At 39.3% G+C, this 26,282-nt stretch overlaps 1 protein-coding gene across 2 annotated transcripts in view; it reads left to right on the top strand.

Moving 5' to 3' along the window:
• The window catches only part of NUCKS1 (nuclear casein kinase and cyclin dependent kinase substrate 1), a 32,574-nt gene extending 7,229 nt beyond the window's left edge, over positions 1 to 25,345 (top strand). The window contains exons 2-7 of one of the 2 annotated variants that reach the window (XM_058702156.1): positions 10,079 to 10,187; positions 11,775 to 11,880; positions 14,353 to 14,408; positions 16,843 to 16,995; positions 17,775 to 17,924; positions 19,866 to 25,345. In XM_058702156.1, coding sequence (XP_058558139.1) covers positions 10,106 to 10,187; positions 11,775 to 11,880; positions 14,353 to 14,408; positions 16,843 to 16,995; positions 17,775 to 17,924; positions 19,866 to 20,065 — 747 coding nt within the window. In that variant the 5' untranslated portion in view covers positions 10,079 to 10,105 and the 3' untranslated portion in view covers positions 20,066 to 25,345. Of the gene's footprint in view, positions 1 to 9,877; positions 10,188 to 11,774; positions 11,881 to 14,352; positions 14,409 to 16,842; positions 16,996 to 17,774; positions 17,925 to 19,865 lie in introns of those variants that run through there. The other variant, XM_058702157.1, reaches the window with a different exon arrangement.
• The last annotated feature ends 937 nt before the right edge of the window (positions 25,346 to 26,282 follow it).

The following is a 26,282-nucleotide window of genomic DNA, read 5'->3' as shown; positions in this document are numbered from 1 at the left end:
AACTTGAAGCTTACGATGAATGAAGCAGTTCTAAGAAATTTCTCTTAATTGCGTTCAGGTATCTGGGCTTCTAGGAGTTACTGTTCTTATGTCTCTAGAAAATTTGGCGTGTAAATAATCTTTGAGGACTAGAAGAATGGGGAGAGATAAATATCCTAAGTTTTAAGCGGGGAGAATAGTTCTACAGAAACCTTATGTAGATCTGAAGAAACTTCATTAGTCTTTGTTGTGCAGAGTTAGATTTGTGAGCGATTAGGAAAGGAAGATTTGAGAGGTTGCAGGCATCAACGGTGCCCTGTGGGGGTATTGGGTTAGTTAGGCTTGAGCTGGAGAATTCACTTCACCGCTTAATAGCGTGCAGTGATAGGAAAGTTACTTCGCCTATCTGAGCATTAGATTCTTCAGATAAAATGGAATTAATGTTAATTAGCTCCTCTTGTGAGATGATTGTGAGGATTAAGGGAGAATTTAGGTGAAGTATCTGGTGCATGGTACTAACTGCTGTCGTGATAATTTTGAATTCAGCATCGTTTTGCAAATGAATCGCCTAGGTCAGTAGTCTTCGTAATGTCCACTTTCAGGGCCATCTCAAACATTGATTCAATTTTTTATTTTTACAATACTAGTAATTTTAGGGGCACCTGGGTGGCTCAGTGGGTTAAGAATCCGACCCTTTATGTGGCTCAGGTCACCATCTCACCACTGGTGAGTTTCAGCTCTAAGATGGACTCTGCGCTGATAGCGCAGAGCCTGCTTGAGATTCTCCTTCCCCCTCTCTCTGCCCCTCCTCTGTTTGCGCTCCATCTCTCTCTCTGAGAAAAAGAAAAACTAATAACAGTAAAAAAAAAGTGAAAGCTTTTTGCGATCTGAAGAGAAACCCAGAGTATAAGAAAGTACTGGTAATTTCAGAAATCAAAGTTAAGCAAGTTTCTTTAATGCAGGATTTTCAAAGCTTTAACTTGTTTAAGGAGGTGATAATATCCAAATTGATCTGGCCAGGAAACCTTTAGAAAACCTATCTTGACAGAACACAAGTTGGGAAAGTCTGTAATGAGAAAATTCTTTAAATTTGAAATTATAATTAATTCATGCTCTTACAGTGCTGCTGCTTTTACTTTTTACTGGCTGTGTTTTATTTTGTGGTTCCTGGGAATATTTTCGTTCGAACAAAAAAGGTTTAGTTTTTAAAAGTTTAACCGTCGTTTGTTTAAAAGAAAATAGAGTAAAAAAATACTGTAAAATTACTGGGTTTCTCTTTCAACAAGGGTTTTGACAGAGCTTCATATGAAGAAGTCCTTGTGGGGAAAATAATGAAATGTTAGGCAGAATGCTAGTTCATTACGATGGACTTGAACCTCAATAGCCATACCCCGATTAATGTCAGCCTGAAAGTACATTTCTACTGATGACTTAAAGGACTTTGTTCTTGGCCTGTGTTGACTAAGTTTGCAGATAATAGGAAGTTGAGAAAGATAAATATGTTGAAATGAACTATCAATATACAAGATGATTGTAAACAATTCTTTTTTTTAATTTTTTTTTTTTTGATAGAGAGCGCGCGCGCGCGCGCGCTTGTGGGGGAGGGGCAGAGAGCGAGATGGTCAGAGGATCTGAAGCAGGCTCCCTGCTGACAGCAGAGAGCCTGATTTGGGGCTCCAACTCATGAACCGTGAGGTCATGACTTGAGCTGAAGTCACAGGCTTAACTGATTGAGCCACCCAGGCACCCCCAAAAAGGTTTTAGATTTTGGGAAAAAGAGGCTTTAGTTATTGGAATTGCAATATCCAGTACATTGTGTGTTATAACAGCCCAAAAGGCAATGGAGATCTTGGATTGCATTAGTACAAATATAGAGTAGAATAGGAGTAGGAAATTCTGAATCCTGATCTCTCTCTTTCCTGCACATACACCTTTATAAACCATATTGTTAGGGTTAGATTGGGGCACTACTTGATAGACTTTACTAAATCTGGAGGGAAACAAGGTCATGAAGATGCTTGAAACAAGTGATGGGGAAGGGTTAAAGGAACCCTAATTAGCCTTGAAGAAAAAAGTAGAATCTGTCCTATAAAGTTAAGGACTATGTGGAGGAAGGGTTAGATTCAAACCATGGGATGGGGCGCCTGGATGGCTCAGTTGGTTAAGCTTCCAACTCTTGATCTCAGCTTAGACCTTGATCTCAGGGTCCTGAGTTCAAGCCATGTATTGGGCTCCACACTGGGCCTGGAGACTACTTAAAAAAAAAAAAAAAAAAAAAAAAAGATTTAAACCATGGTAATCCAGAAAGTGGATAGATGATAGAATCAGTGAGTGGACTTCAGAGGCAGATTTTGCCTTCTTGGGAAGAACTGTTTCATTATTGGTGTTTTCTTAGTATAGGCTGCCTTGTGCGGGAGGTTCATGAAAGGTTCTTAGTCATTCCCTTCTAGGGACATTTGTTGATAGGATAATGAGTTTGGGGTAAGATTGGATTAGATGGTCTAAGGTCCATGTAATGGTCCATGTGGATGTACTAAGGTCCAAGGTCCATGTGGATGTACTAAGTAGCTCTAGTACATAAAATACACTTGATGTCATCATATCACCCTACCTCCTGCCCCACCACTGGCTGCAAAACTTTGATAGGTTTTAGGAGTGCTTAAGCTTGAAAACATATTTTTAAGATACAAGAAATTAGAGGTCCCTGGCTGGCTCAGTGGGTAGAGCATCCAACTCTTGATCTCAGAGTCATGACTTTGAGCCTCCTATTGGGCATGGAGTGTTTCATAATAAATGAAACAATTTTTTTTAAAGATAGGAGGGGGACTCTCCCTGGCTGGCTCAATTGGTAGAGCATGTGACTCCTGATCTCAGGGTTGTGAGTTTAAGCCCCATGTTAGATGTAGAGACTACTTAAAAATAAAAATCTTAAAAAAAAAAAAAAAAAAAAAGATGGGGAATTAAAATGGGGAAGGGATGTTATTCTTTTGCCACCAAGGATCAAAAACAAACTTTTTTGTAATGGTAAAAATAAGAACAACTTTAGAAATCTCCTTTTGCAATCCACTTTTTATTCTAGAGTAGTGGGTCTCAAACTTTTTTGATGAGGTCGCTATACACAAGAACAAAAACACCTGAAATAAGTTGCAGGTAACTTAACTGTTACTTAAAGTACAGTTTTCTCTGATATTTTTTATTTGTTTTGTTGTTGTTTTAATGCTGGTTATATACCAATAAATTCATTTCAGGACCCAGTAGTGGGTTATGACCTATCGATGGAAAAACATTGTTCTACAGGATCTCATTTATCTGAGAAGATGAGATACTACCACCCAGGTGATTAGTGAAAAGAACAATGTTGGTTATTTTTAGGTTTCTCAAAATTCAGATTTCAAATGTGCTTTAAGTGCCTAATGAGAAACTTGTTAAATTCTAGGTTAGCAAGTTGGGTTTCTTCATTCCTCTTCTCTGCGTTGACCAGCACTTGAGGATAAAAATGGAAGTGTAGTCTGTTGATAGAACTAAATTATGTCTACAAGGCTCTCCCATTTGCCCTGAGAAAATGGTTTTGTGCTCTTCTCGTAGTATAGAGCTTAGGGTGTCAATTTATATTATTATATGTAATTGTTGGTTGCTTGTTATGACTCCATATTTTGATGTGCAGGCTTGTTATAAGTAGAGCTGGATTATGTGGTTTTAGTTTTCTCATCTGTAAAGAGGGTTAGGAGCGCCTGGCTGGCTCTTGTCAATAGGGCATAGAACTCTTGATCTCAGGGTCATGAGTTCAAGCCTCCATGTAGGGCCTAGAGCTTACTTGAAAAAAGAGGGGATTAGATAAGGTCCTCCAAAATTGTGATGATTTTCATCTCAAACACTGATCCTTGACTCTTCAGAATGTTGGTGGGAGGTACAACACAACCTATTATTGTTTGGGTCTTAGACAGTTACTACTATAAGAGCATTTGGGGTGTAGACCTATCAGTAAAAATAAGTTGATGAATAAGAGAGTGGAAGAAGAAATTCCCTACTGTTTGTGAGTTGTGTGAGTTACCCACTCTTGGTGCCCAAACCAGATCTTTTAGTATTCTTTGTCTAGCTTCCCACTTTACCCTTTTTTTTTTTTTTTTTTGCCCTTCAACCTGATGCAGAAGTGGGGACTTCTCATCTCAGAGTTCTCTGGTGACCTCTCAGGAATTGGTTCGCTGTGACCAAGGTACATTTAGAATCTAGACAGAGATTACATAAGGTTTCAAAGTAACAGCAGGCATATAATTGAAATTTTTGTGTTCCTATACAATTGACCCATTGAATACTGAGTTTGAACTATCTGGGTCCAGATTTAATGCAGATTTTTTTTTTTTTTCAATAAAAACAGCACAGTATTATAAATCTATTTTCTCATCCTTATGATTTTCTTAACATTTTCTTTTTTCTAGCTTACTTATTGTAAGAATATATTATATAATACATATAGCATAGAAAATATATGTAAATCAACTATTTATATTATTGGTAAGGCTACCTGTCAACAATAGGCTACTTGTTAAGTTTGGGTGGGGGCTGTCAAAAGTTCTACTTGGATTTTATTTAAGACATACTTTAAAAGTGTAAGTTAATCATCGTGTTCATTAATCATCGAATTAGGTATATTCAAAATGGCTGTGGTATTCTGGGTGGAACAAGTTAGTACTTACAAGTAATGAAAGCTGCTCTTTGTTGGTTAGTTGTGCACCTGATACTCACAACAATCTTGAGAGATAGGTATTGTTATTCCTATTTTACAGGTGAGGAAACTGAAGTTCAGTGAGGGGAAGTAACTTGCTCAAGAACATACAACTAGTAAGTGGCAGAGCCAGGACTTAAACCCAGTTCAAAAAATCTGTTTTTAACCTCTATGCTGTATTGAAATTTTGTGTTGTCCTCCCAGTTCTGGTTGTCCTAGTCGTTGATGCTATTTTACACTGAAGAGTCTGTTTAGCTTTGGCATTTAATTTATGTAACGATATTTCGAGGAAGGAAGAATGTGTCTTTGTTTTCAACTAGAAGTAGAACTTCTCACACCTTTAGACTTAAGTATTACGAGTGTTGTGTTTCCATCCCAGTATATCTTCTCAATTTTTAGTTTATAGTGGAGTAAGTCCATTAAAAGTGCATTTCCACCCTAAATAAGGTAAATCTCCAAGTAGTGGAAATTGTAATTCTGTTATTGTTTTGAAGCATCTTTAGGAGACAGGAAATGAACTGAGTTGTTATTATAAGTCATTATAATGAGTTATTATGAATGACCCGTTTTCATAGATCTTTTATTTAAACTATTTTTTCTTTTCCTCTTTAACATTTGTGGATGGATACCTTTCTTTTTGCCTAGTTATCCTTAAATTCGCTACTATATTCATATTTGCATTACTCAGGTTTTATAGTTTCAGTGAAAAATGACATATGCAAGATAATTCTGATAATTTTCACATAATTCAAAATAAAATATTTTCTGCTTCAAAGGAGGGGGTGGCCTTTGAATTTAATTTTGAAAAATTTAAATTTAATTACTCCCTATCAGTATCGTTTATGTGGCATTTTTTGTAGTTCTGCTTGTTGAAAACTAGGATAGAAGAAAATGTACTAAACACTTGCCTTTTTACTTTTTTAGGTTTAAAGTAATGAGTTATTTCATATGGACAAAACTAGATTTTCCTGTCACTAAGGGCAGTGGGAATTAAATATCTGATAGGCTGAAGGCTCACATATAACATCCTGTCTCATGATGCCTTTTCACCCTGAACCTTTGCACATGCTGAGTCCATTCACTCATCAAATGCATCATTTCTTGGACTCGGTGTTCTGAATGAAGGAGAGACAACCCCTGCCCTCAGGAAATTCACATTTAGTAGGGAAAACAGACATTCAGTGGATTATATAATTGTATCAATAAAGGATTAAAGGTGTTGAGAGGAGGTGAGGTTGTATCTGATATGACTGGGAGTGACACAAGCAGCAATGTAGGTCAAGGAGAAGCATGACCAAGTGTTAAGAAACGACTTTATTGGAGGAACTACAGATTGGTAAGTGGCTTGATTAAGTGGCAAAAGATGAGGCCTTCAAAGACTTTTAGGAGATTAGATATTATCCTCTCAAGTATTTTACAAAACTAGGTTTCCAACAGAGTTCTTAAATTTGGCCCTAAGAGCAAAAAAGTTAAAAACATTTGAGTGTTTCCTTTTTACCTTGCTCTGTGGTAAAAGAAAAGAAAAAAATGTGGATATAAGACCATTGATATCAAGAAGCTCAGATTAGTGAAGAAAATCAATGGTACAGCAATAGAAGCTAAGATGTGTGGCATACAAAAGAGTAGGTGACTATTTGCAATTGAGAAAAACTTTTTTTTGAACTTTAATAATTTTATTTAAATTTGTGGCATAGGGGCACCTGCCTGGCTCAGTCAGAAGAATGTTAGACTCTTGATCTTGGGGTTGTGAATTTGAGCCCCATGTTGGGTGTAGAAATAAAAAAATAAAAATTTATGGCAATAAATAGATAAATAAATAAAGGCATACCCATTTAGGCCATCAGTTCCAGCAGAGGAAAATCTGACACCCAGATAAATTATGTGATTTGCCTCAAGTTCTAGAACCAGAACCCAAGATTCCTGTTAACAAAGATTCCATACTTTTTACCATAGAGTTCCTTTCTGGAGTGTTGCTGTTGATAGACTAAGAAGTAACTATCATTAGCAAACTGTTATAGAGTTGTTTATGTTGAACCTATGCCGAATTTGATCAGGAAGCTAATAAGCCAGTGTGTTTACTACTTTCTTTTCAAAACCTTAAAGTAGCTAACATGTTTTCTCTTTTGCAAGTTGAAAATTCCAGTTTATTCAGTTGTTCTTCATAGGACATACCCATCACCATTCTGGTTACCCTTCTTATCGTCTCATAGGATGTATCTATTGATAGATGGTAACCAGAAATTGTACCGTTGTTTTAGTTGGCGACCCCACCAGCATGGATAAACTAGAATTATTATGCCCGCAATTTTAGAACCTTGTACATTAACTATTAGAGGTTAATATTTCATACCTCCTCTTCTGGATACTTTCCTCCCTCTTGTCACAGGTCCCATTTTCCTTGATCCTAAGTAATGCAGAAAATTGTCATCTTTACATGATGACCATAATACTGTTTTTCATGGCACCTGTCATTAAAAAAATCACTATGTTGCTAGAACATAATAGGCATTGAATTACTAGCCCCCCCCCAGTCTTTTTTTTTTGAAACAAAATATTTTATTCTTTTTTTTTAATTGTAAAATCACATAAAATTTACCATCTTAACCATTAAAAATTTTTTTTAAGTTTATTTTGAGAGAGAGAGAGGGGGGCGCCTGGGTGGCTCAGTCGGTTAAGCGGCTGACTTCAGCTCAGGTCACGATCTCGCAGTCCGTGGGTTCGAGCCCCGCGTCGGGCTCTGTGCTGACGGCTCAGAGCCTGGAGCCTGTTTCAGATTCTGTGTCTCCCTCTCTCTCTGCCCCTCCCTGTTCATGCTCTGTCTCTCTCTGTCTCAAAAATAAATAAACGTTTAAAAAAAAAAGAGAGAGAGAGAGAGATATGAAGGCACATGAGGGGGGCTGGGCGGAGAGAAGGAGAGAAGGAATCCCAAGCAGGATCCCCACAGCTTGGAACCTGACTCAGGACTTGAACCCACGAACCTGTGAGATCATGACCCGAGCCAAAGTCAGACTCTTAACCAAATGAGCCACCCAGGTGCCCAACCATCTGAACCATTTTTAAGTGTACAGGTCTATAGTGTTAAATGCATTCACATTGTTGTACAACCAACCTCCAGAACTCTTTCTCTTGCAAAAGTGAAACTATACACATCATTAACTCACTATCCCCTCCCCCCAACCCTTGGCATCTACCATTCTTCTGTTTTTATTTTTATTAAAAAAATTTTTTTAACATTTATCTATTTTTGAGAGAGAGAAAGAGTGAACAGGGGAGGGACAGAGAGAGAGGGAGACACAGAACCCAAAGACTCACAGAGCCTGATGTGAGAGTCAAACTCACAAACCTTGAGATCAGGACGCTTAACTGACTGAGACACCCAGTTGCCCCTATTTTTATTTTTATTTTTATTTTAGAAGAGAGCACCAGTCGGGGAGAGGGGCAGGGAGAGAGGGAGAGAACATCTTAAGCAGGCTCCATGCTCAGCACGGAATCCGAGATGTGGTTCGGTCCCACAACCCTAGGATCGTGACTTGAGCCAAAGTCAAGAGTGGGAGGCTCATCTGACTGAGCTACCCAGAGGCCCCACTTAACTTTCTTTTTTTTTTTTTTTTTTTTTTTTTTAAGATTTTTTTGGGGTGCCTGGGTGGCTGACAGAGCAGCACCTGCTTGGGATTGTCTCCCCCTCTTTCTGCCCCTCTCCTGCTTGCACATGCTCACTCATGCATGCCCCCCCCTCAAAATAAATAAGTAAACCTAAAAAAATACCAATTTTATCTTATTTTAAGTAATCTCTGTACCCAACAAGGGTGGGGGACTTAAACTCATGAGTCACATGCTCTACTGACTGAGTCAGCCAGGCATCCCCACTGTCCTTCTTTCTTTCTCTATGAATTTGACTACTCTAGATATCATGTAAGTGGAATTAATGGTCATATTTTTTAAATTAGCTTTCCTATTACAATGGAATCATTTATATATAAACCCAGCTGCTTGTAACAAAACATTTGGAACATGTTTTAAAGTTTTGCATTTTGACTTACAGAGGCAGTACAGTGAGAAGATAATTCATTGCTGGTAGACTAAAGAAAAACAGAAGGCAAAATTCCTTTAGAGCCTATCTTTCTTGTCCAAAGCCAAGGGTATGGCTATGCTTTCTTCCCTATCTAAGCCCCAAACATGTTTTCAGAATCCATCCAGCCCTCCACCTTCCATGTTTGCATATTATATATAAACTGTACATGTGCTTGAATACTGCACATCCTGTCTTTGGATATAAATGGTGTCTTAATCTATAAAATCAGGAATATTCCTCTGCTCAGGTTTAAATGTAGTTGGTGGCATTTTTCTTTTAATTCTTTTGGTTCACATATTCAGTATCCATTTAGTACAGTACCTATAAGGCTCTTTTGAAAGCGATACTAACATGGATACTAATTTGGATACTAACATGGAGGGTTTGTTTTGTTTTGTTTTGTTTTTTTAATTTTTTTTTTTTCAACTTTTTTTTTTTTTTTTTTTAATTTTTTTTTGGGACAGAGAGAGACAGAGCATGAACGGGGGAGGGGCAGAGAGAGAGGGAGACACAGAATCGGAAACAGGCTCCAGGCTCCGAGCCATCAGCCCAGAGCCTGACGCGGGGCTCGAACTCACGGACCGCGAGATCGTGACCTGGCTGAAGTCGGACGCTTAACCGACTGCGCCACCCAGGCGCCCCTGGAGGTTTTTATATATATCTCTAAAGGAGGAATTTTAAGCTTTTAAAGTATGAAGTAGAAAGATGGAAATTAAAGATTTGTTCAAGATGTTAAAGATGCCTTACCTAGTAGGAAATGCTTAAAATCATTGAGTCAAGTAGGTACATAAATTTGTGACTTTCGCTCATATTTTTCTTAATTACAGACCCTTTAAGAAAAAGCTTCTTTTGAATGGATCAATTATTTTTTTCTTCTTTGTAAGGCTTAATATACTGTCGTCATAATTTGTATGTTATCACATTAACCATTATATTTAAAAATCACTTTGCCTTGAAAAAAAACTCAGTAATAACTTTATCAGGTATACACGTGTATTGTGCATATCAGTAAGCATAAAAGTGTAAAAAATATTTACAGTTTTTGTTGATGCACATGTGACATCTCTGTGTAATGAATAATATGGTAGTTTGGCTCATTTTGCTGTGTCATGTGTGTTTGGGAAGTGGGAGGTTTTGTGGGAAAGAATAGTATTTGAGCTATCACTGAGATGAGCAGTCGGAGAATTGTAGTTTTAAATACTTCCGAACTACACTTTTCATAACAACATGGAAAAACTTTTTGACGGAGGTGGGGCTTGTCGAATGGTTTTCATAGAGCGAGTTCTAATTTTGTTTTTAAACAGAAACAAGTGTTCTGGTATCTTAGGAGAATGATCTTCATTAGAGTCTCTTCTTTCTACAGAAATAGAAAGGTGGTTGATTATTCACAGTTTCAGGAATCTGATGATGCTGGTAAGTTTCATGATTTCAATAAATTGTAAGTTGGACCAACTCATATTGAAAGAATTGCTGACTCAGTGTACTGTTTTATCATGCTTTTAGAATAAGTTTTATCTTTTTTTATTTTTAAACTATATGTAAATTATGTCGGGATTTGTGTCACCCAAAACAGAAGTTGGACTTGCATGGATTTTTATTTTTCCTTAGTAGATCATTGATAATAAATACTTGGATAACTTTTTTCTTAACTGGTTTTGGAGTCAGCTTCAACACGCAGTAATGTTTTCTTACAATATGTCCTTAATCTCATTATTTTCCAGATGCATTTGCTATTCTTCCTTTTTAAAATCGAATTTCACTTTATAAAGATAATGTGTGTACTTTGGGAAAACTTAGAAGATGCAGAAATGTGAAAAAGAGTAATAACATACAATCCAACCTCCCAGAAGTAATGCTAACATTTATTAAATGCTGCTAAATATTTGCATGTATTCATTTAATCCTTAGGAGAGCAGTCCTATTAAAATGGAATATACTATTATTGTTTCCATTCTACAGATAAGGAAACTGAGGGAGGGATCTTATTCAAGTCCCCTTAGCTGGCAAATGGCCATTTTCACCTTTTGCAAAAAAAGCCTGTGTCTTTCTTTCCTTTTAAAAACATAGTTGGAAGTCTTGCTATAGAATTTTGGGTTCTCTGCTACTCCTATTTGTGTGTATCTTTCTCCTATTATGAAAAGTTATTTGAGAAATTACTATTAGTGGTTGTGTGATATTCCATAATGGAATTTATAATGTATCCATCCATTTAATAATTGCTGAAGCTCCTGAGTACTTCCAGATCTCCACTATTATATAAAATGGTATAGTAAACATAACCCATTTTTAAGATTGGCTAATTTTCTTAAGTTCCATAGGACTTTTGAAATTGGAAGTATTTTCCTCAAGTGTCAGAGTATGCTCCATTTAATACTTCAGTTCAAAAGTAATCTACTTGATAACAGTAATTGTGTTAGGATTATAGAATTGTGGGGTCTTTACATTCTGAAATGCTTGTATTTATTACTGTAATGGTTTTCAAGTAAATATGAAGATGTTGAAACATGGGAATATCTTTAAGAAATTAAAAGGGTAGGATGTAAAATGATAAGAGATACTTGGCTATGTATGGGTATATTAAAATACACACATGAGATTAGAAGGGACTGATATAGAAAAGAATTTATTTTTTAAAAATGAAAGAAAATTGAGGGGCGCCAGGGTGGCTCAGTCGGTTAAGCAGCCAACTTGGGCTCAAGTTATGATCTCATGGTTTTGTCGGTTCGAACTCTGCACCAGGCTCTGTGCTGACAACTCAAGAGCCTGGTGCCCACTTCGAATTCTGTGTCTCTTCTCTCTCTCTGTCCCTACCTCATGCACGCTCTGTCTCTCTCTCTTTCAAAAATAAACACTGAAAAATTAAAAAAAAAAATTTTTTTGTGGGAAATCCTGCTGCCCCCTCACCGTGTAAATAGCATTAGAGATACTTATCTCCATAAATAGTGGTAATTTATACATGTAAAAATCATAATATTTGAATTTGAAAAATGCTCTGTTTAGATGAAGATTATGGAAGAGATTCAGGCCCTCCAGCTAAGAAAATTCGGTCATCTCCCCGAGAAGCTAAAAATAAGAGGCGATCTGGAAAGAATTCACAGGAAGATAGGTAAGAGGCATTGTTAATCTGTTCCTGCTTACCCTGTTCCCACTTGGCCTTGAGGGTGGTCTCTGATCTCTAAATTGGTGGAATCTCCATTTTACTTTGGGAAAGTGCTTATTGTCTACTTAATGTTGTTTTGCATATTTCTTATTATCTCAGGCAGTGCTTCTTGAGTCTAGGGGTTAGCCTCTTTAAGGTCATGAGGCTTACTTAGACTCAACCTAGAATCCAAGGTGATCTCCACGAATGCTTTTGTTGCTACCTCAAACCTCTGAACATAAGCAGAAAGATTGTTTAAGTATGTAATTTGTTACCTAAGGTTAGTATTGACATTTTCATTGTAGTGATAGCAAAGAATCAGTGGCCTTTCCCGTTGAGTCACACATCACTGGCAGAATCATAACTAAAGCTTATAGAATCTTCACTTGTATAGACTGCTGAGTTTTGCTATCTATAATCCTCCTTTGTTCAGATAATTTCGTCATTTGTGGGGCAGTAGAGGAGTTGTGATTTTAACTATACTTGCCTTCTGAGGCCAGGATATTGTAATTTTTGCCTCTGCTGTCACAGACCTACACACTCTCATCATACTCCATGTAGCATAATTTTAAGACCTTAATGATGGTGGTGATGGCGATAATGGTGATAGCTACCATGGATGATTCTTTGCCAGTCTCTCTTATGTGCTAATTTATAATTTATATTCATTATCATTTAATTCTCACAACACCTGTATTAAGGTACTGCTAGCTTAGAGACAGGGTCAGTGATTTATCCAAGGTTATCCAGCAAATGGACCAGCAGGTTTTGGAACCATGTCTGTTGGACTCCAAAGACCATGTTTTCACCATTGGGCTGTACTGCTTCCAAATATATTATGTCAGAGCAGTTCAAAGAAATACAATCTTTCTCGTCAGTTCTTCTAAGATATTTACCTTCAGATACTAAAGTCTTGTAAAATAAAGCCCCACACAGAAGTCTTTCCGTTCTGAATTCATAGAATGCTAAATTTGTAGAAATGACAATATTTACTTCCAGTATTTTCTTTACTGGAAAATTTCAGAAATGTGGTTTTGAGGAAAAATAAGACAACATTGTCTTGTGGGGAGACAAGTCTTCCATAGTTTTGTAGTATATCTTTAATCCAGTTTTCTGTAGCAGCCCAACTTAGATTCTCTTCCATTATGTTCATTTTTTATATTTCTCTTAGGAATGGATTTCTTTGTGGCCTGCAACCTGTTCTGTAGTGTCTCATCGATACAATTAATAGCTAGCCTAAACTTTCCCTTGTTCTAATTGCTTGGTTTTATTTCTTTCCTAAGTGTCGGGAATGGTGGAGATACAGTTTTTATTGCCATTTGTACTAAGCGCCTTGTAAAGTTTATTCCCTCAGACCATTGTTGTCTTGAGTTTTCTATTGATCTCTACTTGTAAAAGTTCGGCTTTCACTTGACTTTATTGTAATGGGACTCCAGGATTAATGGTCTCTATAAACCCAATAATAAAAGAACTAGAGAAAACTATAGTTCTTTGTCATTGTAACTTGTAAATTAAATGCTTACTTTGCATAAAAACATACAGAATGGTCTCAGGTTTCAGCATTACGGTGTATCTTGGATCACATTGCTTAGTAAAGAAATAGGGTTGGTTTTTCTCTTTTTTTCGGGAATCTTGAGTTTGGTAGTTTGTCATTTGAGTGTGGTCTAGATCATAGGAAATACCAGAAGAGATTTACAAGACCTGCTGTTTGAAAAAGCTGTGAAGGCAGTTTTTTATGTTGGGTGTTTCTTTTTTTGTTTGTCAGAATTTCTCATAGAGTCGTGAAGTCAGAGCACTGAAGAGTGAGTACCAAGTGATTTGCCTGAGACCATACAACTGATAAATGACAAAGACAGGACACTAGAACCCAGATTCCTGAATTAAGATTTTTGAGGACGTAAAATGTGCATCTTTGTGACTTCAATTGTTTTATATAACTTTCCTTGGAACTTTGAAGCACTTTTTTCTTATTTTACTTTGCGGTGATTTGAGGGCTCTTATTCTCTCCATGATACAAGGCAGGTCTGTGTGTTGATGTTTCTGATGTATAGAAATATTGGACGCAAGAAAAATCTACGGAGATAATTAGTTGATCTATTTTCATTTTGTTTTAGATAATTTTTTAGGGATATTGTAATTTATACAACTGCACTCCAGTTTCCTTAAATAATTGTGTTTTAGGGGTTTTCTGCGTCTATATTTGGTGCCATCCAAATTTATTTGCCTACTTTCCCGCCATTCATACATTGTGTAATTTATTTTGAGTATTTTTATACTCTGCCTCTGACAACAGAGAATTTTTTATTAAATGTTCTTTGAATGTTTCATCCATAAAAGAGGTATTCTTCAACTTCTTCCCCTGTCGGAGATACCAGAGATGTGTGCTCACTTAGGTTTTGACCTAAGACTTTTAAACTTTCTCCCTGCTTCCCTTTACAGTGAGGACTCCGAAGAGAAAGATGTGAAGACCAAGAAGGAGGATTCTCACTCAGCAGGTAGGAAACAATTTTTAGTGTAATAGGTGGATTGACTGATGTCTTTATTCACTGGACATTTTAATAGCAGTTTTATAATAATGCCAGGCGCTGTCATAAATACTGACATGACAAAGAGGTTTGCATCTTTGAAGAGCTCAGTGCTGGTGACTTATTGCAGTTGCCGTGAGGGTTTTTTAAACACACTTATTTCAGAAATCCACCCAGGATTTCTGGTGCAGTAGTCACGGTGGGACATTGGGGCTTTGTTTTTAAAAATATTTACAGATTATTCTAATGCATAATCAACACTGAAAACTATTTGCATAAATGAATAACAGCCATCAAACTGAATAGATTTTAAAGAGTACGTATAATAGGAAGTGACAGATCTAAGGCATGTGGCGAGGAACTCTAGAGTGAAGAGCAGACGGAAGATAGTTTTGCCCTTACTTTAGCTCGGGAAGTAGTCCTTTGAAACGGTAGCCACAGAGCAGGCTGTTGGGGTAAGAGTTTTAACTCGAAAGAATTAATAGAGACCCCATGGCCAAATACAATGTAAGATCCTGATTACTTGCTGTTATTTTTCCAAATTTAACTCTCCCAAGAACTGAGGGTTTATTCTATACTGCCCCCAACCACTTTAGTTTTGACCTACATTCCCATGCTTTTGCTTTCCTGGATGTCCCTCTAAATAGGATTGCTGTTGGCTAATACGTGGAGGGCCGACAGTCCCACTGCGTGCACTCCACTGAGCTATTGGCTTTCGTTCCTTTCCAAGTGTGTTATCTGACTGCCTAAGTTGAAAAGAAATAGGTTTTGTATCTTAGAATAATTATCATTGGGAGCCTTCCCCTCTTCTATTTAAAAATATTTTGGGGCGCCTGGGTGGCGCAGTCGGTTAAGCGTCCGACTTCAGCCGGGTCACGATCTCGCGGTCCGTGAGTTCGAGCCCCGCGTCGGGCTCTGGGCTGATGGCTCGGAGCCTGGAGCCTGTTTCCGATTCTGTGTCTCCCTCTCTCTCTGCCCCTCCCCCGTTCATGCTCTGTCTCTCTCTGTCCCAAAAATAAAAAATAAAAAACGTTGAAAAAAAAAAATTTTTTTTAAAAAAAAAAAATATTTTTCTGGGGGCGCCTGGGTGGCTCAGTTGGTTAAGCGGCCGACTTCGGCCCAGGTCATGATCTTGCGGTCTGTGAGTTCGAGCCCCGCGTCGGGCTCTGTGCTGACTGCTCAGAGCCTGGAGCCTGTTTCAGATTCTGTGTCTCCCTCTCTCTCTGACCCTACCCCGTTCATGCTCTGTCTCTCTCTGTCTCAAAAATAAATAAACGTTAAAAAAAAAAAAATTAAAAAAAAAAAAAATATTTTTCTGGGGTGCCTCGGTGGCTCAGTCCGTTGGGCGTCTGACTTTGGCTCAGGTCATGATCTCGCAGTTTATGAGTTCGAGCCCTGTGTGGGACTCTGTGCTGACAGCTCAGAGCCTGGAGCTTGCTTCAGATTCTTTGTGTGTGTCTCTCTCTCTGCCCCTCCCCCACTCATGCTTTTTCTCTCTCTCTGTCTCTGAAAAATGTATAAACCTTAAAAAAAAATAAAATATTTTTCTAACTTTAGTTTCTAAAAACTGTGAACATAGGGGCACCTGGGTGGCTCAGTTGGTTGAGCGTCTGACTTCGGCTCAGGTCATGATCTCGCGGCCTGTGAGTTCGAGCCCCGCATCGGGCTCTGTGCTGACAGCTCAGAGCCTGGAGCCTGCTTCGGATTCTGTTTCTCCCACTCTCTGCCCCTCCCCTGCTCACGCTCAGTCTGTCTCTCTCTCCCTCTCTCTCTCTCTCACTCTCTCTCTCTCTCAAGAATAAATAAACATTAAAAAAAATTTTTTTAAATAAAAATAAAAACTGAACATAGATTGAAATGTAATTGATAATTTTAGGGCAACACAATGGTACGAGTTTAAAGTAGATGTTCACACCTAAATTCAGCTTTATTGTTACTTAAAACTACATGCTTCAGTTCTTTTCTTTTTTTTTTTTTTTTTTAATGTATATTTATTTTTGAGAGGGAGAGAGAGTACAAGCAGGGGAGGGGCCAAGAGAGAGGGAGACCCAGAATCTGAAGCGGGCTCTAGGCTGTAAGCTGTTGGCACAGAGCCTGACGTGGGGCTCGAACTCATGAACCACGGAATTATGACCTTAGCTGAAGTCAGATGCTCAACCAACTGAGCCACCCAGGTACCCCGCCTAAGTTATTTTCTATGTACTAATGAGTACGTGATATTTTTCAAGTTCGTGCTTTGAATTTTAGCTCCTCTTTTGTATATTTTGTAGGCGTTTTTAGGGATAGAATTTACCCTTTTTGAGTGAAATAAAGCTGAAGGTTATGGCTCATGCTGGCTTTTCTGGTCAGCTGTCAGATAAATGCACAACTCTTCGATTGTTGCATTATAACTTCGGTATTACAGAGGACAGTGAAGATGAAAAAGAAGATCATAAAAATGTGCGCCAGCAACGGCAGGCAGCCTCTAAAGCAGCTTCCAAACAGAGAGAGATGCTCATGGAGGACGTGGGCAGCGAAGAAGAACAAGAAGAGGAAGATGAGGCGCCGTTCCAAGAGAGTATGTAGACTTGGCTTGTTACTTTGGTCATGACTGTACTTTGTGACCTCGATGGCTTCTGGGTTGTCGTGGATACTAAACATGGCAGCCGGTCCCTTAAATTAGATCCTCGCTGTTAGAAGAGATGACTGTTTCTCATATGTGCTGATACCTTTGAGGTTCACAGACTCTCTTTGACTATGACGTCCATCGTTTGAACTCAAATACTGAATGAGCGCTTGTTAGAACAGCAGTTACACAGTGGGTGTTGTGATTAGGATTGGCGTTGTGGCCCGGGAGTGGAAGGGGTAGACCTCGTCCCCCAGCGAAAGCGTTCATAGCAGAATCTAGATGCTTCACACATGACTCAACTTTATTGATTCTGTGTATTTTTGCTTTGTGTTTAGCTTTCTTGTTTCATTGGTTCATAGTTGGACCAAACACACACCCAACTGGTGCCATTTCATTTCCCCGGTCTCCCCAGTACTACAGGGGGGTGATGGAACTACCGAAAGTTATTTGGTGGCTGCGGTGTTTATTCAGATTAAATTGTATCCGTTCCCGTTCTCAACCGACTCTTCAAACAAGTCAGTGGCGTCACCCGCGTGTGCGGGCTAAGCCCGCTGTACACGTGGGGCTGACGACGACTCCAGCCAAATGGGTAGCACAGCTGCCGGCAGAATCCGAGAGTGTTTATTTCCCAGATCCCGTCCTCCGGTCGTGCCTAGCACGGTCTCCCTTTGTTCACTTGGAAGGATGTGTACGTTAAGCTGGACGTTGAAATTCTTCTTTCCTCTCAGAAGATTCCGGCAGCGATGAAGATTTCCTCATGGAAGATGATGATGATAGTGACTATGGCAGTTCAAAAAAGAAAAACAAAAAGATGGTTAAGAAGTCCAAACCTGAGAGAAAAGAAAAGAAAATGCCCAAACCCAGGCTAAAGGCTACAGGTGAGTGGTGCAGAAGTGAAATTAAATTACCGCTTTGAAAAGTTGCAAGAACCAATACACTTTTCTCTACAGAAGTTCTTCATTAGGGGTTGGCAGTGGCCACATGCCTAACAAGAATGAAGGAATTCTGAAAGGACCGTCTTCCACAGTTGGAAGTATCCCTTATTTGATTATTAATAAGACTCTAGCCCCTGCAAGAGTCTGGCGGCTCAGCCCTGTTCTTCAGCTCCTGCCTTGCGTGGCAAGTTTGGGCGGCCACCTGTTTGTGTCAGGCACAGTGCTGGAAACGTTGCATCAGGGCATCGGGGTAGCTGTTCCTGCTCTTTTTTCTCACCAACATCACAATCCCAGCAGCTAGTAAAGACTCGAAATTGTGAAAATGCACACCTCTAATCCTATTTCAGTTCTCTGTTCTGATCCGTGCACGGTCCCTTGTGCTAGCCTAACGAAGCCACGCTTGGCAACATGGATTCGGTTTCTTTGAGCCCTTGTGGTTTCTGCCAGATAGTCCCCTTTCATAGCTACTTTGTTATTTAACTCAGAAAGTTCGATTTGCTTTGTTTTTTCTGGCAAATAGAACTGGTGATTTTTACATTTTTTTCACTTACCACTTCTTACCATGAGGAATTGTGGAACGGTCTGGGGCACGCGGGTGGCTCAGTCGGTTAAGCATCCATCTCAGTTTTGAATCAGGACGCTCAGGTCATGATCCCACGGTTTGTGAGTTCGAGCCCTATGTGGGGCTCTGCACTGACAATGTGGGCCTGCTTGGGATTCTCTGTCTCCCTCTCTGTATGCCCCTCCTCCACTCACTTTCTCTCAAAAATAAATAAACATTTAAAAAAAAAAAAAAAAGAGGAATCCTGGAACTGTCAAAAGGTATGTTATTTGATGAGGGCGCCTGGCTGGCTCAGTTGGTAGAGCATGGGCTCTTATCTCAGTCATGAGTTCAAACCCCACTTTGGGTGTAGAATTTACTTAAAAATAAAATCGGGGCGCCTGGGTGGCTCAGTCAGTTAAGTGGCCAACTTTGGCTCAGGTCACATCTCTGTCGCAAAATAAATAAAACTTAACATTTTTTCTTTAAAAATAATAAAATAAATGATACATCCTTAGAAAATTTTTTTAAGAATTTGATGGCTTTAGTTTCTACTCACATTGTTGTATCCATTCTTCTTGACCCGCCCCCCCCCCCTTTTTTTAATTTGAGAGAGAGTGCACAAGCAGGGGAGAGGGGCAGAGGGAGAGAGAGAGAGAGAATCTTAAAGTAGGCTCCTTGCTCAGCATGGAGCTCAGTTCAAGGCTCCATCCATCCCACAACCTGGGGATCACAGCCTGAGCTGAAATCGAGAGTCGGATGCCCAGCCAACTGAGCCGCCCAGGCACCCCATCCCCGGCCCACTTTTTAAACAAAACCTTTATCAGAAACAACTTTTCATTTCACAAACCACTAAGGATAGTGTGCAGTTTCTGTAGCATCCTGTTTCTTTATTAGAAACATTACTGCAAACATAACACCACGGTGTTGGCAAAAGTGATTGGGAACCAGTGCCCACCTCGATTTTTTTTTTTTTTTTTTTTTTTTTTTTTAATTTTTGTTTTTAACATTTATTTATTTTTGAGACAGAGACAGAGCATGAACGGGGGAGGGGCAGAGAGAGGGAGACACAGAATCGGAAGCAGGCTCCAGGCTCCGAGCCATCAGCCCAGAGCCCGACGTGGGGCTCAAACTCACAGACCGTGAGATCATGACTTCATGAGCCGAAGTCGGATGCTCAACCGACTGAGCCACCCAGGCGCCCCCACCTCGATTTTTTTAGTCAGTTAGGATGTTGTCTTGATAGATTTTATTCTTCTAGTTTTGTTTATGGCTGATTTTTATTAAAGACCTTTTCTTCTCTTCTCTTCCCTTCCCCAAATTGGTATTTGTTTTCTTTTCAGTGACTCCAAGCCCTGTGAAAGGCAAAGGGAAGGTGGGTCGCCCCACAGCTTCGAAGGCATCAAAGGAAAAGACTCCTTCTCCCAAAGAAGAAGACGAGGAACCAGAAAGCCCTCCAGAAAAGAAACCCTCTGCCAGCCCTCCACCTGAGAAATCTGGGGATGAAGGGTCTGAAGATGAAGCCCAGTCTGGGGAGGATTAAAAAAGTGATGATGGTTTGGGGAGAGATTTTATTAAAAAAAAAGAGAAAAAAAAAAGAGAAAAAAGAAAAAGGGGGAAAAAAAAACTTACTTAAGATAGAACATGGTTTTGGCTATGGCTTGACTCATGGGCTTTCAATGCTTTTTCCCTTTTCTTGAAAATAACATTCTCTGTCTTTCTCTCTCTCTCTCTCTCTCTCTCTCTCTCTTTTCCAAGAAAACCATTGTATGTTTAATTTACTTTTTTGTCTTTTGGTCTTTTCTTTGCCGTCACCCCTCTTTCCCACCCCTTCCCAATGAAAGCCATGTCAAAGTAATCACTGGATTGACTGCTTCATCTTTTTATTTTTAATGGAAGGTACACCGCAGTTGTAAAGCAATAAGATTTGAGGTGAACGCTATGGAAATTTTGCTTTTTGCTAAACGGTAGCAAGTTGAACCCTAATCAAAAAACATAGAAGGGGTTTAGTTAAAAATGATTGCTTCTGTCTCTACCTGGACTTAAAAAAATCAGTTGTCATCTAATACAAGTTTATATGTCTATATACACAAGTATAGATGTCTACAAAAAATCATGATGTTACACTTCCACTGATGGGGCAGGTAGGAGATAAAGCTGAATGCTGAATTCTGAATTGTTACTACAAGTATTCATATTTTTTACCGAGGGAGCAGGGCAGGGAATGGGGTCACCTGATCTTGTGTGAGGGGGTGGGTTTGTTTTGTTTTGTTTTGTTTTTTTTAATTCCGTCACCTGTTATCTCAAAGAGACCGGGAGCCAGTGATCCTTTTACCCTGCTACAGTCTTTCGGGAACTTTAAAAAAAAAAAAAAAAAAAGCAAACAAAAAAACACAAGGGCCACCAAAACTTAAGTCACTCTTGATTTCCTATTTCATTCTCTAGTGGTTCATGTTTTTAAATATATATGTATCTATTCTGTTTCTTGGATAAAATTTTACCAAGGATCAAAAAAACCCCACCAAAAACAAAAACAAACCTAGAATTTAAATGGCAAGATCTATACACCAGAGTGGATTTCTTCTTAACTGACAATGTTTAGGTTTTAAGCAAATAAAGTACCAATTAATGTGAAACTCAATCACAGAGACTTGAGATTTTTCCTTTATGAAAACCGAAAATTGAAATTCTTTTATGCCGTAAGTGTGCATTCAGATCCCATGAACCATGCTCTGTTTTTATTTGGGGAAAGAACATTTTTCTCTTCACACACCTGTCTTCCCATTTCTCCGCAGACACATGAAGCGCATCTCTGGGCTTCCCGCTACTACGTGGGGCACCACTGCTTCCCCGCCCGAGAGCCTACCAGCTCTGATTTCTCCTGGCTCCTTTCTTCACCTCATATTCCCTGCTTGATTGGGAGTCTGTTAAATGCTGCTCCCACACTCTTTGATTTGCTTTTGTCTTTCTGCTGGTGCCCCTTTTGTGTAAAGCCAAAGTGGAAGGGGCTCAGGGCTAGAGAAACCATGTGTTTAGGAGGCCTGTGTGCACCGAGAATAGACTTTACATGCCTTATGAAAGCAGTCAGGACAGGGGTCTGTAGGTTGGATCCTCTGCATCCTGATACCATGAGCTAAAGGGAGCGAGGTTTAGGGGTCTTAGTGTGCTACTAAGTTGAAAACATGGTTGAGGTTTAACCTCTGCCTTCTTATCTAGGTTTGCTGCTTCGATATATCCTATGCGGTTTTCCTTCGATCTTTTAAGTTAGAGCATGTTTTTCTCTCAGACGACATGGCTTTCTTGCAGATGTTCCTAGGACAAAAGGTTATTTAAGGAATATTTTTACTCTGATTTTTAAGACACTTTAAGGACTATCCTTCCTCTGTGACTTTTTAAAATAGCACCCAGTGGCAGAGTCCTCTCACTGCCGGGCACTGCGTGTGTTAAAGAATGGATTTGGAGATTTTAGTACTTGGCCAAAAATGCAAAACTTGAACCCAAGTAGCAGTTGGATTATTATCTTCCATGATGGTTAACTTTATAGTTGTGAACTTTGTAAAGAGGGTGTTAAAGATTATTCTGTTTGGTTTAGTGGGTTTGTTCAGGTAGCCAATTTTAACAAGAAGGTTTGTGTTCATACCGTAAAAGACCTATCAGTGTTTCCACCATGCACTTCTGTTTTTAGGGGTTTATAACTTTAAGTCCTACATTCCTAGTAACATTTGGACTTTTCTTAGGTTATGTTTCGTGAAGATTGGGGTGCGGGGGGGGTCTTTCAAAACTTTAGCCTCTGTATTTTATGTAACACAGTCTCTTTATATATTAATCTGCACTAACATCTCTGTGATATACGCTCATTCTTTAGAGGTAATCCTGACTTCTAGGTTATTTGTGTGCATTTGGTTGGGATCCCTTTTTTAAAAATTAATTGATGAGATTGAAAATGTCTTCTATATTTCTAATGGACTAGACAAAAGGATCTGTGTCCCCAAGTGAGACAGGCTCTGAATGACCTTTGTTTTCTCCGCTTTTTATCGATGATTTGAAAATGCTCTAGTCCTCCCTTCAAATCATGCATGCATATAGGAGGACGACTGTGGTGGCTCAACTGGAAACAGGTGCTCAATAGTCAGGTTTGATAGCGATGTCAGGACAAGCTAGAAGCTGTTAGTGACTGGCCGTTGGCACCACCCTTGACTAACCCCCTGTGTTTCCCTCTAGCGCGCCTGTGGCGAAGTGGCCGTGGCGTCGTTCAGGGTCTCGTTTGCAGTGCTCAGGAAGTGGGACGTACACTTGGAAGGTGCTTGTTTGCCATTACCTGAATTCTGTTCGCTCTGTTAGGTTTACCTCTGGAGCATGGATTTCGGCAGCTGTGCTGACACTACATTCTAGTTCTTAAGACCCCTAATTTCCAGACTTCCCTCCCCGACAGACACAGCTAGAAATGGGCGGCTTCCATCTTCTTAAACCCGTGACGTGCTGCTGTTTTCATCCCTCCCCACCTCAGATTGGAATCAATGGAGCGGGCCCAGAGATGACACTTCGGTTTCGGTGATGGTAGATTTGTCCTGCTTTTTGAAAGCTCTCTCCCTTTCATATCCCCACTGCCGGTGGAGTCCATGAAGTGAAATGAGTGGGTGTGTCCTCCTTTAGGGAGGTAACAGTGGAAGACTTAATCCGATTTCCCACAAGGGAGCTTGGATACTGATTTTTTTTTGTTTGTTTGTTTTGTTTTTTCACAGTACCTGGTTTGCCCCATTTCAGTCTTCAGTTCAGTACTTCCTCTTGGCACTGGTTGAAATAGCATTTTCTTACAGGTAGCTAATGAAGAGTGGAATTTGAGGTTATGATCCAGCAGAGTTTTGACGCTTCTGGAAATGGTCAGCCAGACTGAACTTGAGCTTTTTTTTTTTTTTTTTTTAAACTTTTCTTCTTTTATCCAGGAACATTCAAGTAACAGGTGGATATTAAGGGTACTGGTTGGAAGAAGGAACTGCTTTTCTCCAAACCAGTTTAGGAGATGCTTTGAGAGTAGTAGTAAGGCAAGAACAGAATCTACCAGGAGCAACAGGGAAAGCTTTATAAAAGATCATGTGGCCATTGTTGTTCTAAAGAGTGGGAGTTTTGATTTGAATAGTTCTTTCTGTTCCTGCATCGCCAGTAGCTGCACTGTGAAGAAACTGTCACCTTAGGCATTTGGGAAGGACAGAACCTGGCCTCTGGTCTTTCATGGCATTCAGACAGATACTTAAGAGGAACAAGTAATAAATGTTCCCTGCCAAGGGAGGGGGAGAATAAAACAAGCCGTATGCTCTTGAGGTTAGAAAATTTGTCTTTTCCTGTGTTCCTAGAGCTGGGTTTATTTGAAAGGGGAGTTAGCTTGAATATTGGGACATCAGGCTACCTATAGCAAAGTTTTAGTCTGCAACCTATTTTCCCCTCGTCTTGGGATAAACTTGATACAAAATGACTTTCTGAATCCCAAATCGCTAAGTTAACACTTTTTTTCAAAGCCTAATTCACAAAATTCACAGTGGTGCTGACTGTGTATTAACCACTATTGGGAAGAGTCCTGTAAACCTGCCTGTTGCCATGCCAATGGAGTGCGTGAGCGGGTGACATCTGTTTGAGCATGCTTTGTGTGGCTGGTGGAATGCCACCATTGTGCATACACTTTGTACATCAGGGGTGAAGGGAGGGTTTTCTAGATTATGGGGGGAGGGTAAAATTGGGGTGGTTTTTTTCGTTGTTCCTTTTTCAATGGGGTGTAGGGGTAGAGTACTCAGCTTATGCCCTAAATAACATGTATAAAAACCCCTGAAGTATTGTGTGGATGTGTGTGTGAGTGTGTGTTTGTATATGTCTGGCGATTAAAACTTTTGTCTTCTGGAAATTAGTGAATTCTTTTCTTCTTTTCCTCCAGAAGTATTTGTTACAAGATTTGTAAATAAGAGCTCTACCTAGTTTGTTTACCATGAACATGTTGCAGCAAACTTTACGCATCTAATCCCTGCAAGATTTAAGGAAAGACTTCCAGACTTGCCAGGTTAAGCAGCAGCCAAGTTCTCAGTAATTGTTCACCTCCATTCACCTTTCAGACTTCATTTTGCCAGCTCTAAAACTCCCAGTCTTCCTTGATTTTAGTTCTGAATCTTTTACCTTCTGAGCAGGAAGGGTTATTGAGAGGAACCTGTTTAACTGTATTTCATCAGTCCATGGGCCGAGACGGGGGCATCCCTTTCTTAATACTGCAATGTTGCTATAGATACATGATCAGACACCGGACGGTTGGGCATTCTTGCAATACCTTAACAGTGCTGAAATCTGCAGCATGGTACTAAGGAAGTTAAAGTTTGAATGTAACCACTTTATTTAAAAGATTTTTTTTTTTAATTTAAATGAAATGAGGTTGAAGTGAACATGATTTTGTTGACCATGTTCGTGAATTATAGATGCAACATGCATTGGTAGACTTGTGTGATGGTCTTTTGTGATCCTTAATTTTTACATATCCCAGTCTCTGTATGTATCTGCATAGACCAAGAAAAAACAAACTCCTGCTTTCTTTTATTGAAGGGTCTCCAGGACTGCGTGTCTGCTCCTGAGCTCTGTTTTGAGTATGTGTATCCTTTGCTTGTATTTTGTATTAAAAAATAAGAAAGAGAACCCTTTATTGTTGAGCATGTTGGCATTGTCCCCTTTATTTTTTTCTCTTTTTGGGACATATGAAGCAAGTTATTCTTTTTCTGTATCTTTTTTTTCTTTTGTAAACTTTTTTTTGTTTTGTTTAAAAATGGCTTTATAAAAGGGCTTTTATAACCCAGATGCGTGCTCCGTGTACTTCTTATAACACTCAAGCAAATACACTAATCATAACAGTTGACCACGTTGGCCTGTCAGCTCCCAGTCCAGCCTGACTTTGGGGGGGGGGGGGGGGGGGCGACCTGCTCCCCGAATGAATTCTTTAGACACAGTGACCATCACTGGTGTTGGTAATAAGAAAGGCATGTCTTGTCTAAAAGTCAAAAGGAGTAATTAATGCCTAAGAGTATGTAATGAAGAAGCAGATTCCCTAACTTGATTAATCAGGGGAGCTCGGGGCCGAAGTGCGTGAGGATTCCTAGTTAGCATTTTTCCGCATGTTCACATCGAAGGTTAGGTTGTGGAGGGCAAAATTGCTTCAACGGTAATATAGGAAGATAATATGCTCAAAAGACAGATACTTGCATTCAATTTCAAATACCCATATGAGCTATACTAACCTGCAATTTAGAATTAAATATTACTTGGATATATGGTGTAAGACCCCCCCCCCCCTTTAGAATTGGGCTGATGTTGTAGCTATTAGGGCTTTTATTCTTTTCATCCTTTCCCATTGTTTACATTCTTGCCTTGTCATCTAAGTGTTGTAATTGACATACAAACTCAGCTTGGCTCTGAAATTAAATGTTTCTACAGGCTGTTACCTCTCAGTGACTGCGTAACCATTTCTTAGAGTTGTCCCAGGTCAAAGTTGACTTCAGAAGAACCAGCCACTTTTTCTTCAATAATCTCTAGGTGTTTTATGATTAACCTACCCAATTTCTGTTTTAGTACAATGCTGAAGAAAGGCATTCAGTACAATTCTGGTGTAAAGAATTTAAAAAACTATCAAACATCAGAGGCATAAATACACTTGGAACTCCCTTGACTCTGGTCCATGAACATTATTGTGCAGTAATTTAACACTAGTTGCACAGCACTTTGCAATTTATGAAGAG

This window comes from Neofelis nebulosa, chromosome 15 (genome assembly GCF_028018385.1).
Source record: "Neofelis nebulosa isolate mNeoNeb1 chromosome 15, mNeoNeb1.pri, whole genome shotgun sequence".
Taxonomy (NCBI): domain Eukaryota; kingdom Metazoa; phylum Chordata; class Mammalia; order Carnivora; family Felidae; genus Neofelis; species Neofelis nebulosa.
This window is presented reverse-complemented; position numbering and strand designations above follow the sequence as displayed.